Consider the following 17,910-nt stretch of genomic DNA (forward strand, 5'->3'; position numbering starts at 1 on the left):
CTTAGAGAGAGTCAATACATCTCCCTGGGAAGTGTCGCAGACAGAGTAACTGAGAGGAATCAACACCATGCCACATGCAGAGAGACAAATGTGTCTGTGTTCTGATGTACTGCAGGTTTTTGAGAGCCTTAGGGCACATACATAGGGAAAAGCCTATAAAGCAATAAAATACTGACAGCACTGCAGGAACCCATCTCAGATTAAAATACTGACAGCACTGCAGGAACCCATCTCAGATTCTAAGAAATGGGAAAAGCCACAAAGAAAAGAAAATATCGTATTCGTGCCAAAATATAGTTGTCCAATACAACGAAATACATCAAAATTATTTTCAACATGAATTAAAAAATGCCTGGTCTGAATGTGTTGTCTCCCCATTCATAGTTTGTTTTCATAGTTTGTTGTGTAAGCATACATCCATATTTGTCTGTCCCTGTGTGTCTGTGCTCTTGCTTATTATGCTAATTTATGGCTTTGGCTGCAAAAGTATAGTAGTCCATCTGCAGTATCAGTGCTTTGCTTTTTAACAGTGTATTATCTAAGACATTGCAAACAGGACCTGCTAACAGACAACAGCACAACTAATTAATTAACTTTGACCACAACAAGTAGTATGCTAGTACGGCCCTGTATCTATTTGATAAGTCATTCAAAATAGTTGGGATCACAGTGGAGCAAAATAGTTTTGTTCCCATGGTGTGTATTATTATGTTAATAATAACTAACAGGAAGAACTCTACTGGGCATGAAAGAATACTTGAAGTGAAGAAGAGATAGGTAAAGAAGCAAAAAGAAAGAAGAAATAAACAACTAAAATAAAAGGAGAAGTTGAAAGGAGAAGCTGAAGAAATAAAAATTTGATATATACATAAAGTGTGTGTGTGTGTGTGTGTGTGTGTGTATGTGTGTGTGTGTGTGTGTGAGTGTGTGTGTGTGTGTGTGTGTGTGTGTGTGTGTGTGTGTGTGTGTGTGTGTGTGTGTGTGCGTGTGTTGTTTTTGGGTGGGCAATCACGGTCCCTTATATTATGGCAGGCAGATCTATATCATCCAGCTAAAGCACTGCTTTACTCCTTTTCTCCTAATAGGATGGGCAGTTTGTCAATATTAAATATACATCTAAATCTGTGACACAATCTGCATATTTGGTCGAATGTTTAACATTTAGTGAAAAAGTGCAGCTCTGTCTCTAGTGTCATTGTTGTACTGCTGGCAGAGTCTGCTCTCTGGACAGCCATGCTTTCTTATATAAGCCGGTCTATATGGCCAAGCTGTGTTCTCTGAGTCTGTAGACTATCAACATGAGGAGCAACTGTATTGTGCAACTGTTTTATAATACCGTGTTTCCTATTTTTTATTTGCTACCTAATATGGGATTTGGTATTGTATAAGGGACAACAATGGAAACACGTCTGGGAGTTTTTGTAATAATAAAAATAATAATAATAATAATAATAATAATAATAATAATAATAATAATAATAATAATAATAATAATTTATATAGTGCCTTTCAAAGACTCAAGGTCATTTTGTCATTTTATCATAACAACAAAGATGGAGAGAAAAATAATTTCTCTCTCCACTCTTTCTATTTATATTATAGGCAGACACAATGTAGCCATTGTCTGTGTAAAATACAAAATGGTCTATTAAAATAAATCAGTCAGATAGTGTACTGTAACACATTGAAATAATCTGAGCCAAATTCTATTTGGTATTTGAATGTGAATTTGATGTTTAATGGCATAAAATACCTTTCATGCTTTCTCTTTCAGTTCATTGACTGCTGGACAGAAGTTTCCAGTTGAACTAATCTTCCATCCTAAATAACTGTAATCTATACAGGTTTCTAATGTTTGTGCCCCTAAATGTGAAGTATGATGTGTTTCCTTGAGATCTGGCTCTTTTTTTGAAAATGATGGTTTTGGTCTTTTTCAGATTCACTGCCAGGGCCCAGGCCTGGCAGTACTGCTTCAGTAGGTCCAGAGCCCAGGCCTGGCAGTACTGCTCCAGCAAGTCCAGAGCCCAGGCCTGGCAGTACTGCTCCAGCAGGTCCAGGGCCCCAGCCTGGCAGTACTGCTCCAGCAGGTCCAGACTCTGCTGTAGCCCCTGCTCTGTGGGGAACAGGAGTGCCAGGCCATCTGCATAGAGCAGAAATTTAATTTTTCGGTTGTATACCGTGAAAGTGTAGAGTGCAGAGTGTTCTAAAATAGTGACCCATTCGTTGATGTAGATGTTGGGTTTAAGCAGCTGCCTTGTCTCACGCCACACTCCCGAGAAAAGAAAATGATCCTTCTGTTGCCAATCTTTATACAACACCTAGTTTTTTTGTGATGTACATGGATTTAATAATGTCATGTGCTTTACCCCCTCCACCACTTTACAGTAATTTGTAGAATTGTAGAATATAGAGAACTATATGAAACATGCAAATATTTTATTTTTGTTCTGGTTAACATGTAAATGAATTAGGGTGTATATATGATCTGATGTGCAGTGAATTGTATGTAGTGAATCCAATCTAACTTTTACTCAAGACATCGGGCTTCATAAGGAAGTCTATAAGCCTTGAATTAATAATAAATCAGAGCACATTCCATAGATTCCTGTTCAGACAGATGCCTCAGTAAGTACTGGGGTTGAATTTATCACCACTTTTGAAAATTTCAAATTTCAAATTTCACAGGAAGAGATGACATTTAATCAAGAACAGTTGCTGCCCCCTTTGAGGTTCAAAAGAAAATGTACATTTAGTCTCTTCAGGACCTGAGCAGACATTTAATAAGTCACTAGTTTCAATGCTCATATAATACAAGTAGACACTCAGGCCTAGTAAGCCTCTTGTTAGTTTGTCTGGTTTTCATTACTGAATGTAATTTATAACATCTGAGATGGTAATGCATTACATCCGTCAGGGCTGTAGCCTCCCATGTAAGGGAAGAATGACAGGAACTTCACAGTGTCATCATCTCCAATGAATCAAGCTTGTGTCCATACCACCACCCCACGCTCCACAATGTGTCCTTTGGTTAAAAGGTCAAAATATTATTCACGCCAAACATACTTTAGTTTGGCTCTAATCCTATAGGAAGAGCTTTTCATGATCATCTGTTTTGTAGATACAGTAATAGATAAACAGTAAGGCAGAAGCTTTATTACCAACTGAAGCTTTAAGCGTGTCTTATGACTTCATATTGTCCAAAAAATGCATTGCCTTCATCTCTCATGTATGCTTTGATTTCTTTATTGGCTAGCTTAATAATGCGTGGAGAAAGAGTGTAGAAACAGAATCTTATTATTCACATATTTACTGCTCATGATCATTGCATGCATTCTGCAAAAGCCTGTGATGCTTCTCCCATTACTTCTGAAGCAGTTGCTCTCAAAATTGCTCCCAAACTAACTGAAAATAAGAGAATAGATAGAAATTTCTATTAATCTAAACTTCAAAGGGTGGGAGCAAAAAACACATCTGGCATGCTAATAGGTCTTGGTACTGGAACTTCTGGCAGGCAGAAAAAAGAGAATAGATAACTGCCAATAACCCAAATAATAGCCACAAGTAAGATGATGTCTGCATCAGATTAGGGAGACGATTATGGATGCCTAATGGGGAATCAAGTATGACAGCCCATCCTGGCTGCCAACTGGTACATTCAGTACAAGAACAAGTGCATGTGTTCCCTTCCTAATGACCATAACAAAACTCTAGACACACACACATACACACACCAATACATCTATAGATGATGTATAACCTCTAATATAAAGTATTTCTCACATATTCTCTCACATTCTCTATTTAGATCCACAGCATATGAAGCACTGCCAATCCTATCAGCAATCAACTTTAATTTTGTATAAACAAACACAAATCACCGATTAGAGGAAGAAGAGGGGCTACCCCTACAGAGTGAGCAAAGCTAAGATATCTCGCAGACTGGGTAGCACTTCTGCCAAGCTGCCTCTTCAGGGAAAATGTTGGCTTGTATTTGTTTGGCTTGTTTGGTTTGAACAACCACAAGCATCTCTTTTTGAGGGGAAGGGGTTAGTGATCACACTATATGCACCATGTAACTTTAGAGGTATGTCAAAACAAAGATTCTTGTATATGGGTATTAGCCCACACAGTAGCCATTTGTGTATGCATACCTTTGAGGGTCTCACCTGGCTTGCTGGGACACTCTGTACACTTGTTCAGACCCCATGAGGCTCCCACACTGCCGCAGCAGTCGTCCTGCTTGGTAAGGCCTGGAAGAGGCTTCCCGCACTGCAGCATAAGCACACAAGCACACAGTGGAAGAACACAGAATTCCATCTACTCCTATTTCAGAACTGAGTGAGCACAAGGGACCTTTCAAGGGGGCAAGTGTTACAAAAGCACTACCAAATGGGGTATATTACGAAATCCAGGTCTGCTTTAGCCTCAAAGGAGTTGCATGAAAATATAGGCAGCAGTAATGATCAGGATGGTTATCTATGTCACTGGGGTGCAGCATGTTCTTCCCTCTCGCACAGAGAGTTCCTTTTTTTTTTGACAAATCAAAATAGGAAGGCATGCCTGTGGTTACCATGACTTGCAGACAGAGCGAACCTCCTAACACACAAGAAGCAATAGCTAGCTGAGTTTAGGAACAGCTGAGTCTGGTTAGGGAGGACAAAAACAGCCTCTGGTTCCACTCTCTCTTCTTCTGACACATGGCTCAGGGGTCTGAGCTAATTATTAGGGGAGATTAGGATCAGGCCCTTCTGAATTCCTGTTAGATTTATGAGAGTGTGCAAGCCAAGTCAGCCGTGTGTCAGATACCTTACTAGGGCACTGGTACCACCTCTCTATTCTCAATATGCTGGCCAGTACTTGAATTATACAGACCTGTAGTCTTAACTGAAACAATGCCGAATCATTATGAGAACTGTTATCATTCCATTGTCATGGGCACTAACTAACCAGGCAGAGACAGTTAAGAGACATATCCTGCACAAATACAACCTACTACCCGTTTTTAACTTATATTCTATAGTTCTGCAGTTTTGTGTACCGATTGAAGTCTTGTATATCCATTCTTCTCTAATGATGTGTTATATATACCAATTCCCAAAAAACTAAAAAATCAGTGATAGGATTAACCCTTACCACAATGCAGGATCATGTTAGCTACACGTTAGCTACAACTTTCCAGACTACCACTTTCCAGACTAACAGTCACGTTAGCTACCACTTTTCAGACTGATACATGGAGTCGTGACATTAACTTAACAATGGATGTCCCTACTGGCTTCAAATCATTACACCTCTACTGTTATGTCAGGAACCTGAGAGGGCCAAGTTTTACAGGGAGTGTAAATTCAGACTGAGGTATAAATCAAGGCAGAGTGTGACCCACCATAGACATTAGGTATGTCTGCAGAATAGCTAAAGTGTCCCTGTTTTTGCCACCATTCTTTAGGAGCTTTTCCTCAAATCTTGGTTTTATATAGGTAGTACCCAGAAAAAAGACATTTAGTGACTTTCCTAAAAGCTTTGATTCCAAGTCTCATTTTAAAAAAGGGTTGGTGATAATTGTTTGGGGAAAAGCATTCTCTTATGAGTGCATTTGAGTATGACACATATTCTGAGTCCAAATTAAGACCAAGACCAGAGAGGCTGAATTAGAGACAGGACAGATTTGAGGCCAAGTGATGCATGCCAATTCAAAATTATGACTCAAATCGTTACCTTATGCAATAACTATGGCTGAAATATATCAAAATACTTTTTGACACATTGTTTTAAAACTGTGCTTGAGACAGGTCTTGATTACCACAACTCAACTCAACTCAAATCAAAAACATTGTGTAATTTTAGTTAATCCTAAATATAAATTTGTTTACTTTACTTACCTGCCCATCAACTGTTTCCTGGAAACACCTTCCCACGTATCCATTTAGTCTGTTATGTGGTCTCAGGCTTGGTGCATTGCTGTTTTTTGAGTTGTACTGTTCACTGCTAATCCCATTGGTACTCCCACTGTCTCTGGTGTGGCTGTTGCCAGGCTGAGAGCGCTGCTGCACTGAGTGCACCCCATCGACAGTTTGGCTTGGTTTGACCCGTGCGACCTGGTGGATCTGAATCTTCGCCTCAGGAGGATGTTGGACATGCACATTCACCAGTGAGGGAAGCATGGAGGCTAGGGAAAAGCAGAGAAAACAATAAACAAACACTACCAGTAAAGAAGCAAACTGTGCTGTCATTATATTGAGTTTTCGAATTTGATGTAGACATGTAATCTAAATCTTAATTAGAAACATTTATAGAAGCTAACTGTTGTAAAACCATTAGGGATTACTGCATCTCCTGCAGAATTCAAAATAATGCTGGGTTAGAACTTATATTGTTTTACGATTGTTGCACACCAACCATTACCTTTTCCACCATACTAACACAACCCTGAACTACAGTCAGCTGCTTTGATGTTTTGATGTGGGATGATGTGATAGGATTTATTCTAGAGTGAGTTCTATAAGTCTAGACAAAACAAACCATGTTCTAGCCAGTTTTTAAGCACTAATCTTTGCAGTTTACACATCATCAAATGTGGCTAACCAACTAAAAACTATATAAAATTACTAATATATGTGGCCATTACCACCTAGCCAATTCTGCCCATAATAAAGAATAAACCAAAACATGACTCATTCATCACCCAAAAAATAATTTCTCTTTCTTTACTTTATAAATGAAGCAATCATAATTACAAACACATTTACTATATTACATTGCAGCATAATATATTTATTCTTAATGAATCAAGTTAAAACATGGATGGGTGCCTGAACTAATGGCTAGTAGAGACATGCCCCCCTAGATCTTCTACCACCTAATGTGCCAGTTATGATTTCAGTGAAATTTAACATGGCTATATTTTTCACAAATCACTTCATCTGGCGCAAGTTTGCATGTGATAGAACACAAAAAAAAAGCATTTTAAATAGTTCTGTCTTATCATCAAGGCACCCACACTTGCCACAAAGAGACTGTGATGTTTGTGCAGTGATTTGCACAGTGATTCCATGCTAATGACTTTGTCTTATTAAGACACAGCACAGGAGATGGTGAGAAACAGAGAAAGGGAATACAGAAAAGTCTAGAACCTCTGCAGGAATTTCTGCTTCTATTTAATGCTACATGAAGAAAAGAAGAAAACAATTATTTTTCATCCTTGTACATTTTTGGCATTGGTGAGGCATATTCTGATTTCCATATGAAGGATTATCTTGTTGAAAACAGGCTCAGGAAGCACTATAGTGTGTACATTACATGTCTTACAGGTAATGAAAAATAAATAAACATACAAATTAGGCAAAGAAGGTCAATGTTAACACAATAAAGTAAACAATATTTATGAAAGTGATTATATATTATTTTTACATTTTTAATATAAAGTACACCTCACATTAGATGAAGATTCTGATTTCTTTGTACTCCCCAAATGGACCAGTATTTGCTCCATAGAGCAGGTCCCCCACATGTAAGCAGCCATGTTTAAAATAGATTTAGTACCAACACAGACATCCAGACCACTAGGTGTAGGTATAATGGCATAATGGTAGGTATAATAGTGTAGGTTTTAGAAAAGAATGACTTATTGCTCCTTTAAGATGTTAGTCAATATATACTTTCCTGGTTCCTTCACTCCACTTTAATTCTACTTGTCTTTTAAACCTTAAGTTTTTTATACAGTGATTTAAACTGTACTGTATCAATTAGGTCAGTGTCAAAGGCAGTGAAGCAGAGGCTATTTACCTTGTTGGTTAGACAGAGGCAGGGTGTACATTGTATGAGAGGATCCATTTTGCATTCTATTGCTAATGACCTTTCTACTGTTTGTGGGTTTGCTTGGAGTAGGAGCCGGAAGGTGGCAAAACTTCCCAGTTGAATTTGATGGACACCAACACTCGTTCTGCCCAATACACCGTCCTCCATTCATACAGGGAATCTGACAAAAGACTAGAGGACATAAAGAGAGAATTTCCATTAACATAGGAAAATTATGGGATAAACATTTTGATGTGGGAAAACAACTAGCCAAAGGCTCCAAAAAGCAAAAACATATTAAAAGTTTCAAGATTTAGCCAATCATCAAGAAACACAACTGAAAAACAGAATGGCATCAAACCAATAAAACATTTTAATTGTACTGATTTATATGTCTTCATAACAAATGGAGTCAAAACAAATAGACCCAAGCAGACAGGACAATTAATGAGGCTTCCTGTGACTAGCAGAACTCCTGAGCTAGGTTACTGTCCATGTATGGTCACATCCCTCATTCATGAGCAGAATGCTCATATAGGAGGCGATTTATGAACTCTAAAATTCACCTCGAGGGAACTACTCTTAAGATGGTCTTTATATTAGAGAGCAGATGTTACTGGCTTGACCTCTGCTTCCTTCAACTAATAATGTCTTCCTGAAGACTACTAATAACTTTGTGTGCCAAAAAGCAGAAAGATTCATTTTAAAAATGCACTGAGCTGATAGGGACCTACAGACTACACGAGGAGTGTTTTCAAGATGTCAAAAAACACAGATTTACATTTTTTAATGAATCTGGCTATTAATTTAAATATTTTGAGATTGGACAAAAAAACTATGTTCAAAAATATGTGTCACGTTCACCCCGGCATTGCAGTTGCCAGGCAACTCTACCTGTTTGTTCACTTTCTGGTTTTGTTTCCTCGTACTTCCTTGTTTTGGTTTCTGTCGGTTCCGCCCCCTGGTTGGTATCTCCACCTGTTATTGCTTTCACCTGTATCTTGTTTGTCCTCATTAGTCTCTGTATATAAGCCCTGTGCGTTCAGTTTGTCTTTGCAAAGTCTCATCAACTCTCGTTATGTTTCTGAGCCGTTGGTTATTATGTCTGTTTATTTTTGTTTATTGGATCGCTGCCTGTTTTTGGATTACCCTCTTTGCCTGTTCCCTCTTTGTTGTGGTTGCTTCCTGGACTGCTTTTCTGGATATACGACCTTGTACTTTGCATTACACATGTTCTCTAATAAACTGCATTTACCATACTGTGTGTGACTCCATCTCTGTTCACACTCAGAACGTTACACTATGTCCAATATGTAAAAAGTTTCTTGTTCAAAGATATTTCTGTGAGAATGACATATGGCTGCCAAAACAGTACAAACACTGAATAATTTTAATCATTTTAAAGAGCCATATCTTCAAGTCTGACAAGAAATATCAATCTTTTCTTAAACAGAGAGAAAGTAAGAATTAAAAAGTGAAAAAAGGAACCTTGAAAGATCACAGGTCTGAGAGAGCTTTTATGCAGGCTTGGATTTATGCACTAGGGTTAGGGTTATTCAGACGGTCATGGAAAGAAAAAAAGACAGAATGGTACAACAGCTGCAGTTTGAAAGAGTCTTTTAGGCACTTTAATTCCCCTTGTCGTTTGGCAGGAGTGCCCATGGCCCACATACCTGTGACCAGGGGCATCAGGGCACCTCATCCTCAACCTGTTTGCAGTCAGACTTCAAAGAGCCTCAATGAAAAAGACTTTGAGCAATAATTGGGAAAGGCTTTGTAGTCACAAAATGGTGAAAATAGTTTCGTATTGACCCCAAGATGGCAACCCATCAAATCAGTACTGTTGACCTGTGTCATCCCAGCATGTGGTAGGGACTTTTCTTTGACATAAATTGTTCTGTTTCAGACGCTTACATTCTTAAAAAGTCAAACCAAAAAGCACAATGGTTTGGTGCTTGTACTTTTTTGGTTTTTGTGTGACTACATATATAACACACACATAAACTCTCTTTCCTACCATAAAATGCCAACAGATTTCCCTGTTCATCTCCAGACAGCTACGGCTTGTCTAAGTAGGAGTAGAGGAATTGTTAAATGTTGAGTGGAAGCCCATGCAGGAAGTCTGAGCATAACTACAGCATGACAGAACTGTTTACTTTCGACCTCACATTCGTTATGGAAAAAGCATGACACCAGCAACATCAGACAACAATGTGAACAATGTCCTTCTATTACAGGCTCTATTACAGGGTGTATACTGAGATCAACTTAATAAGGAAACAAGAATAAAAATGTAATCTAGTCCCCTTGCATTGCACAAACATTACTGGGTGCCAGGAATGCATTTTGCACATCCAGGGCTCTCAAACCATTAAAGTGTTTGGAGTAATCCAACATGTTCCAAAGAGCTGTTAATGTAAGTGTAAATCTGAAAAATAACACGATTATAAATTCATAATTCAAACAAATGTGTTACATCTTCATGTTTATCTTCAAGACCATAGTGTGTGGTTAGAAAGAACATTTCAAATGAATTTTAATCATTTAATATGAGTAACATCATCCATGAGAAATTAAACTCCAGTAAAACATGGCCACTACTGCATTTTCAGTTATTTTAATAAACAATCTAATCGATTAGACTAATTTAAACTATTTTCTGCTGCAATTATTAATTCATACATTCATGTAAATATGTAATATACCAATGTCAATTATTTATAATAAGCCTGGAAATAATACTTAAGAACTAAGCAGAAAAATAATAAACATTTAAAACTTGTATCAAGCAATGATATAGTGATGTCATTTAATCCCACATCTGGTATTAAAAGGGAAGGCAAGGAAGAGCTCGACACTGAGCAGCTACACTGAGTAACTGGCACAAACTGGAAAATGTATACTCTCGCCAGTGGAAAGGCTTGGCACTAATCCGTCGTGTCCGAATTACATGCAAATCCAGTCAGAGTGCATACATTCCCCATGTGGCCATGCTGTCCATGAAGCGGAGAGGTCAAGGTGACAGAACCGTTCCCCTGCTCCTGTATTGTTCTCCCTCCTCAGGCCCTCCTAGCTGGCTTTCAGGATAAAGCAGGTGGATAAAAGTGGCTTTAACATAATCCCTGTAAAAAACCCGTCCCATTTCTCTCTCTCTTTAGCCCTCTCCCCTGCTCCCTCTCCCTCTCTCCTTTCTCTCCTGGGGAGTGCTTTAAATGGTTAATGGGTCAGTTCAAAGCGAAGTGTAAACCACATACGAGCACGGGCAGAGCAGCGGGAGCGTGGGATGACCAGATCCACATGTGTGGCTTCCTCATCTCCCACCTCATCTCCTTGTGCAGGCAGCCAGGGGCTTTTCCCCCTTCCTTTCGCTTTTTAATATCACGGTGAAGAGGGAATCCCCCTTCTCTGTACTCAAATATTTCGTTTCGGCGCATCTCAAAAGAAGGAAGGACTCTTTCAGAAGAACAAAACACATTTGTTGAACTGTGTAAAGCACAATTCAGAAACGACTCAAGCTTCAGAAAGACTATTAGAGTCCCGGACGCAGTGAGACGATGAGAGCGAAAGTGAACAAGAGAGCAGGAGGGAGAGTTATAGACAGTGGGAGAAAATTACAAACAATGGGAGAGAGAGTCAGAGAGAGAAATAAGAGGCACTTACACAGTCTGAACCCCTGACTCTTCACTGGGGGGCCCTGGGTCTCACTGTATACGGTGGTCTTATCTCCTTTCTCACAGCTGTTGTAGCATCGCTGCCCATTACACACCCTGCGACACACCATGGGCGTAAAGACGATCTTTATGCGGTCCACGCCTGCCGTCAGGTTGGCTCCTGAGAACGGCAGAGCAGAGCAGCAATGAGAGATGAAGATCTGCACGCACAGGACGAATAAATATACGAGCTCCTGCATCTTCATGACTCACACACGCCCTTCCTGGGCACTAGTAGAACAGCCGAGGTTTATAAGGGTTTATAAACGTGTGCAAGTGTGTGCGCATCCGTGTGTGTGAGCGTGCACCAGCGTCTGGATAGTGGCACGCTGCAACTGGTGGGAGGATGTGTCACTGTGAAAACTCTCCAGAGGAGGAGAGAGAGAGGCCAGTTAAAATCTTGGGCCAAGCTCCAGCAGCTTTTATCACGAGGATAAGGTGTGAGGGTGTGAGGGTGTTTGAGCTTGCATGCGTGAGTGTTGTGAGTGAATGAGTATGACTGAGTGTGCGTTTGTGTGTTTGTGTGTAGTGTATACACTTGTGTGTATCTGGTTGTGGTTGGAAGGAAAGCTTTGGGTAATGGTGGGAAACTGTTCAACTCCCGTTGCCTTGTCAATGAGTGAAAAAACAAACCTCCAAAAACAGAGGCCTTGTGTTTATGAGGACCAACCTGGCAAAAAAAATCATTTGCACAAATCTTTTTTTATTAGTTCTTTTTTAGAACTACATTAGTTATGATGCCTGTGTTTCTATGGATGGCAACTTTACAACAAATCTATCATTTTAAACGAGTGTAAAGGGGAGGTCTTGAAGCCAAAGTACAAAGATGTGGTTCAGAACATGTGCCTGGTTTGTGCAGTGCGTGTGCACAGAGCTCAGTAAGGGAAAGCGACCCAGGCCCTAAAGCCCTAGGACATCAAACATGTGAGGCTTCTATGATGAAAATCAGGGACAAGAGAGGGGGTCTTGAAGTCACGTTAATTTTTCCCTCAGACTAATTTGTGTGTATGTGCAGTGTGAGTCAGACTTGAGAGGGCAAAGAATGAGCATGTGATCAGTGCACATTTGCGTGCATGTCCCAATGATTGTGAGTCAGTAATAAACGCATGCCTATTCAGATCTCTGTTTATGTGTTTACATCTGTGTTTATGTGCCTGTTTATGCTCACCTTTCTCAAAGACATATCAACACTCTGTCATCCAACATGGGGTCTGCTGTATTCAAACACAACTGAATGCAGTGTTGTTGGTTCATGTCAGCCCACATGGCTGGGATTCTAACCTGACGGAGACACTGCGTTGCTGTGGGAGTCCTGCCACTGGCCACTCGTGGGGGACAGGTGCCGGCTGTGTGCATACTCGCGACTCTGCCCATTCCCCCAACCGTGCCCACTGGGCAGGGCATTAGAAGTAATAGGCCCTGTAGAGGAAGGGTAGCGCTTGACTGTCCTGGATGCTCCAGTCTGCTGGGGGGAGATCTCAGGAGAGCCACGTCTAACCTGTGTCCTGAGAAAAGGAATATAGGGTTCAGTTATGACACTACTCCTACAGTTAAGAAAACTGTTCGCAAATCAAAGGCAAAAGTACTTGGAAGATATTCAGACTGCTAAAGTCTAAAACCATTTTCTACACTTCTAAGTGTAATATTGCTGCCTGAATAGTAACCCGCTACAGCCATGATATGCTCAATTTATTTGCTGAAAGATACTGGATACATTATTTAATGCTAGCCTTTTTCACATTATAAATCACCAAACGAAGGAACCTCCCCATACTACATAGTTCAGATATATACCATTTTTTACTAATCCATTTCTATACTTGCTTGTTTACAGTAAACAAAACATGATAATGCCACTTCCTCAGCACATGAGGGAGACAGACAGACATGAAAAGAGAGAAAAAAAGAAAGAAGGCTAATGCTGTGAGATTAGATCTCACAGATCTGATGCCATGCTCGACATAATTCTGACTAACTGAATCAAGAGAAATCTGTTCACTAAAGCCCTTCTCTGATTCACGGAACATCTGGAGCAAGATTTCTGTTTAATATTTATAGCAATCCACACCATCACAACAGTCATTGCTGATTAGCAGAACATTAGCAGAAAACAAAGCATGAGATAATTGAATCAGCACTTGTCTTCCACTGTAGGTAATTATAACTATATCACAAACATTCTGAAAAAAAAAAAAGAAAACATCCAGATTCAAAGGATATGTATTCCAGTTCTTGGCTGCAATTAAACTTGAATGTTTCTACTGAATGGCCTGTGAGTGTTCAAATGACAGAATTTACAGGGTCTTAACCTTACCAATCATAGATCTTCCCCATCACGGGTGTAAGTGCTGTGTAGTGAAACAATGGACTAATAACTGCTACTGATAATTACAGAATTACGCAGCATTGCTCATAACAATCACAACCAAGAAGGACATTTTATAGTGTAAACAGACAGCTGTCATTTCTGTTTTATACTATATCCAAAAGATGTCAGTGGCCCAGCAAACATGAGTGTGAGGAAAAGAGCAGCGAAGAGAGTAGCACAGAAACGGGTCAATACGCAGCAGTGGCACACGGCCAATGGCTGAAAACCTCTATTACTATCCATTTGCCTAGAAGACGAGCTTAAACAAAGTCTGAACACACACGTTAGCAAATTAGGTGCTTTTTTAGGTGCTGAACAGTCAAAGCAAGTTCCTGGCATGTCACTTTCTTCTGAAGAGCCGAAGTTTCATTCTTACTGCCAGTGTACAGAGCCAATGGAGAAAATCCAGCCACAAAAAGCCAGACACTTGATACGATACCCTCCAACAACTCCAAATAAAGTCTACACCTATCAGACGGCTGTTAACCAAGTTCTCAGAAGTTAGAGGCACTAGGCATATTTCTTATTGGAAGGGGATAATGGAAAACAATGTGGCACTATAATCCTTAGAGTAGCTTAAGCCTGTTGTGATGCTAGTTACATTGTGGGACTGTAGTAGCCTGAACTTGTGATACCTTTTCCACTGGATTTGTGAGACACCTGGCAGACTCTCCCCTTACCACATGAGCATGGCCAATACCACATATCTTGCCTTACAATCTCAGTCCATTTCCTCACTGAAATGGATGAAATGGCTTCCTTTTACTTGTTTGATGTCATCCACATTGCTTTAAGGCTTGCTACACTAAGATGACAGGAATCCCTTTAGATACTCTGAGTGAACAATGCAAAAACCACATCACCAGGAAAATATCCACAGAATTTGCTGGGGAGAGTGAAAAACGTTTTCAAGTATCACATAATTTAAAAAGGAGAAATATGTGCTCTCAGATTGCAGTCTTCAAATAGTTTTTTTCACATTAACAAAAACAACTGGCAAGCTTACAAATAATTGACACTTTTTCACCCTCAGGCTTTGTCAGGTCATTGATTACACCTATTGATGTCTTCCTTTTATAGGTTACTTCTGTAGAAATTTTACATCTTCTCTACAAGCGTCAACATTTTAGCAAAAAACAAATACTAACAGTTGCACTACAAACAGCAACATTATTAATTACAACATATACAAATATAGAATCCCACACAGTTGATAAAGATCACTAACAATACAGACCTATAATCTATAAATATTCTAAAAAGTGGAACAACTTCCAACTCCAAGTTATTCTTTATATGTTTATTATTATTTTGAAAATATTTTGACATAAAGAAATTAATTTGGTGCTTTTGTAAGCCAGCAATTGGTTCTTTTTTGATCACAAGTATCACATAGTATCAGATCAGTATTTGAATGCATATATATGCATAGTTGTGATGGGGGGATGAATTGGAGAAAAATGATAGAATTGGTTTAAAAATATATTATATTTGCCTCTTGTTCTTTCTATTGTATATCCAGTTTTCTGTTTATGGAAGATTAGTGATTGGAAGAAGATTAGTGATTGGAAGAATAACAAGAGTTTGTTTTCTTGTTGACTCTTAGACATACTGTTTACAGAAGATCAAACTGTATAACTGTATAACACATTCTAAATGTTCTAAAAGAAACCAAAAGCTCCAAGTCACTGATAAATGTGATCACTTGTAATCAAGGCACCACTCACATCAAAATGTGAGTAATGACACATTCAAATATTTCGTTTGTGATCTCAGTGGACAAATTCAATCACATAAGAGGGTAATCAAAGTTTCATTAAGCATTTCAGTGTGTCAAATATGTGAGTATTTTGTTTCAAATTGTTGGCATCTCTTGCTCACTGAATTCAAATGGAATAAGGCTCACTCTTTAATTGAGTACAGCATTATTCATTGTGTGAATTTTGCATTGTACTGTTGTTGTTTATGGTTTTTATGTGGTTAAGGCTGAGGACCACACAGCATGTTACACATCCTTAACCAGACCTCACAGAGTTATAGACCTACCCAAATTCAAACAAAAGCACATAAAACTAACTAGATTATACATAGCATATACATGGTATGATCAGAGTAGCAGATTTAACCTGTTCAAATACCAAATGACCTTGCAGTCTTGTGATCCAATTCTGATCCTCCAATTCTGTAGAAGATAGCTCAGAATAATATGCAGAATAGATCAGTAAAGGTACAGCAAATAGTGTTTATTGAAAGTAGACAGAACAAATAATTTAGCCAAATGCTTCATGACCATTGTTAGGAAATATAATAAAAAAAAATCTAAAAAATGTTGTCATACATTGCCAAATATATCTTTCCTCTTAGCTAACTGAAATTGAGGTCTGTACATATCTTGCCATGTTATTTTTCCTACAGTGTTCAAGTTCTCCAGGCTCCTGCAGACTAGTTACTATAACACAGCTATGGGAATTTTTGCAACTGCAGAGAAACAAGGTAAAAAGAAAACAGCATGTGATCTGGATGCATTTGAAAGTTTACCCTGAGTTTTGAGGCTTCCTATATACCTGGTGAGATCTGGTTCCACTTTACAGTGAAATCAAAAATGAGTTGTGCCACTGAGGACTTTAAACATACCAGACAATTTGTGTTCAAACACCTGATGAAATGTGCCTTGGGATTATACCTGATGGAGAAAAATATTTGAATGACTACAGCCATTAAAGTGATAACTTTAGTTTATCATGCGTGAAGCTTGGCATCCTACTAAATGATTTTTACCATGTCTGGGAAATAACTAATCATGTTAACTGCTGAGCAAAGGACAACATCTCTCCTTGCTTGTCTTCTCCATACAACAGTCCTTTTGGCAACTTTCCTTTACTTTCCAGGATCAGCTTTTCAGCATGTGCACTGCATCTTTTTTAGAGAAGAAATGTGTTCTCTGAGGGCATTTAAACTGACGGGAATCAAATATAACTTCATCAAAATCAGAACTGGAAAACATTTAAAAGAAAAACAAAAATTCTGTGAATATTTGCTTTGCTTATTTTCCATAAGTTATCATGTGAAAGTATCATGCAGTGTAAGCCTGCCAAGCAAAATGGCTGGCATTCCGCAACTGGAGGGGGTAGAGGAATGCTTCTATTGTGACATTCTGGATGTGGGTTTTGTTGGTCTGGCAGCTTCTGTACTTGGGTATGTGGGTAAACATTTCCCTTGCTATCCCTACAATTCTGAACTCCTTATTTGTGGTTTATAGGTGCTAGACATGCTTGATCTAATTTATACAAAGTTATGGCAGCTGAAAGGAGAAAATGAGCATAAACTGTACCTGTTCTTGACAACATTTTGTTCCAGACAGTGCAGAGCAAGGGCTTGTTTCCTTACATGTCAAAAGATAAACCTGGCTCCTTCCTTCATATGAAATTACCATCATTAAATCATTAGCACTGCAATACTTTGGACTGCTGATAAAAGACCATCAAAAGCACATCAATGCATTCTTAATGTTCAAGTCAACATAACGGTATTCTATCAATTCATGGCATATATTCACCCTTGTATATGGAACTGAACTGTTTAATTTTCAACATTTTTGAGAAAAGGAACCTCTACATTTCTAATTTATAGGTAGTATTATTAAACATTTCAGTCAACATTTTATTTTGCTTTGTTCTCTAGTGGATCAAGCATACAGTATGACATGAAAGCTCACTGCAGACTCTGAACATAAAGAGGTATATTCAGAGAAACCATTTTACCATGGCAAAGCCCATTTGTCATTCTGAGTTGTTTGGAAGTCCATGAACCCACATCTAATGTCCCTGCATTTGGCATTGGTCAGTTGATGCAGAAACAGCCTGATATGAAGACTGTGTTTGGGAGTTGGAAATAGTCATTTGGCTATGAACCGACTGTCTAAACAAAGCTGTCTGACATCAGACAGGACTCTCTGGCATCGCCTGCCCGGTCTGGGATTTGGCACACAGTGCTCAAATTGCCACTAACAAAAGAACAGTGAAAATGGCCCATGCCCAA

General features: G+C 39.0%; 1 protein-coding gene across 5 annotated transcripts in view; it reads right to left on the reverse strand.

The window, feature by feature from the left end:
- LOC113580675 (latent-transforming growth factor beta-binding protein 2) overlaps window positions 1-17,910 on the reverse strand; it is an 82,657-nt gene that overhangs the window by 39,351 nt on the left and 25,396 nt on the right. For 3 of the 5 annotated variants that reach the window (XM_081721190.1, XM_035532709.2, XM_035532707.2), the window contains 5 exons: window positions 12,786-13,009; window positions 11,455-11,625; window positions 7,783-7,986; window positions 5,880-6,166; window positions 4,152-4,269 (listed from right to left, as the gene is read on the reverse strand). In XM_081721190.1, coding sequence (XP_081577316.1) covers window positions 4,152-4,269; window positions 5,880-6,166; window positions 7,783-7,986; window positions 11,455-11,625; window positions 12,786-13,009 — 1,004 coding nt within the window. Of the gene's footprint in view, window positions 1-4,151; window positions 4,270-5,879; window positions 6,167-7,782; window positions 7,987-11,454; window positions 11,626-12,672; window positions 13,010-17,910 lie in introns of those variants that run through there. The other 2 variants (XM_035532708.2, XM_081721192.1) reach the window with 2 other exon arrangements.

This window comes from Electrophorus electricus, chromosome 10 (genome assembly GCF_041902795.1).
Source record: "Electrophorus electricus isolate QZ-2024a chromosome 10, ASM4190279v1, whole genome shotgun sequence".
In the NCBI taxonomy this organism is placed as follows: domain Eukaryota; kingdom Metazoa; phylum Chordata; class Actinopteri; order Gymnotiformes; family Gymnotidae; genus Electrophorus; species Electrophorus electricus.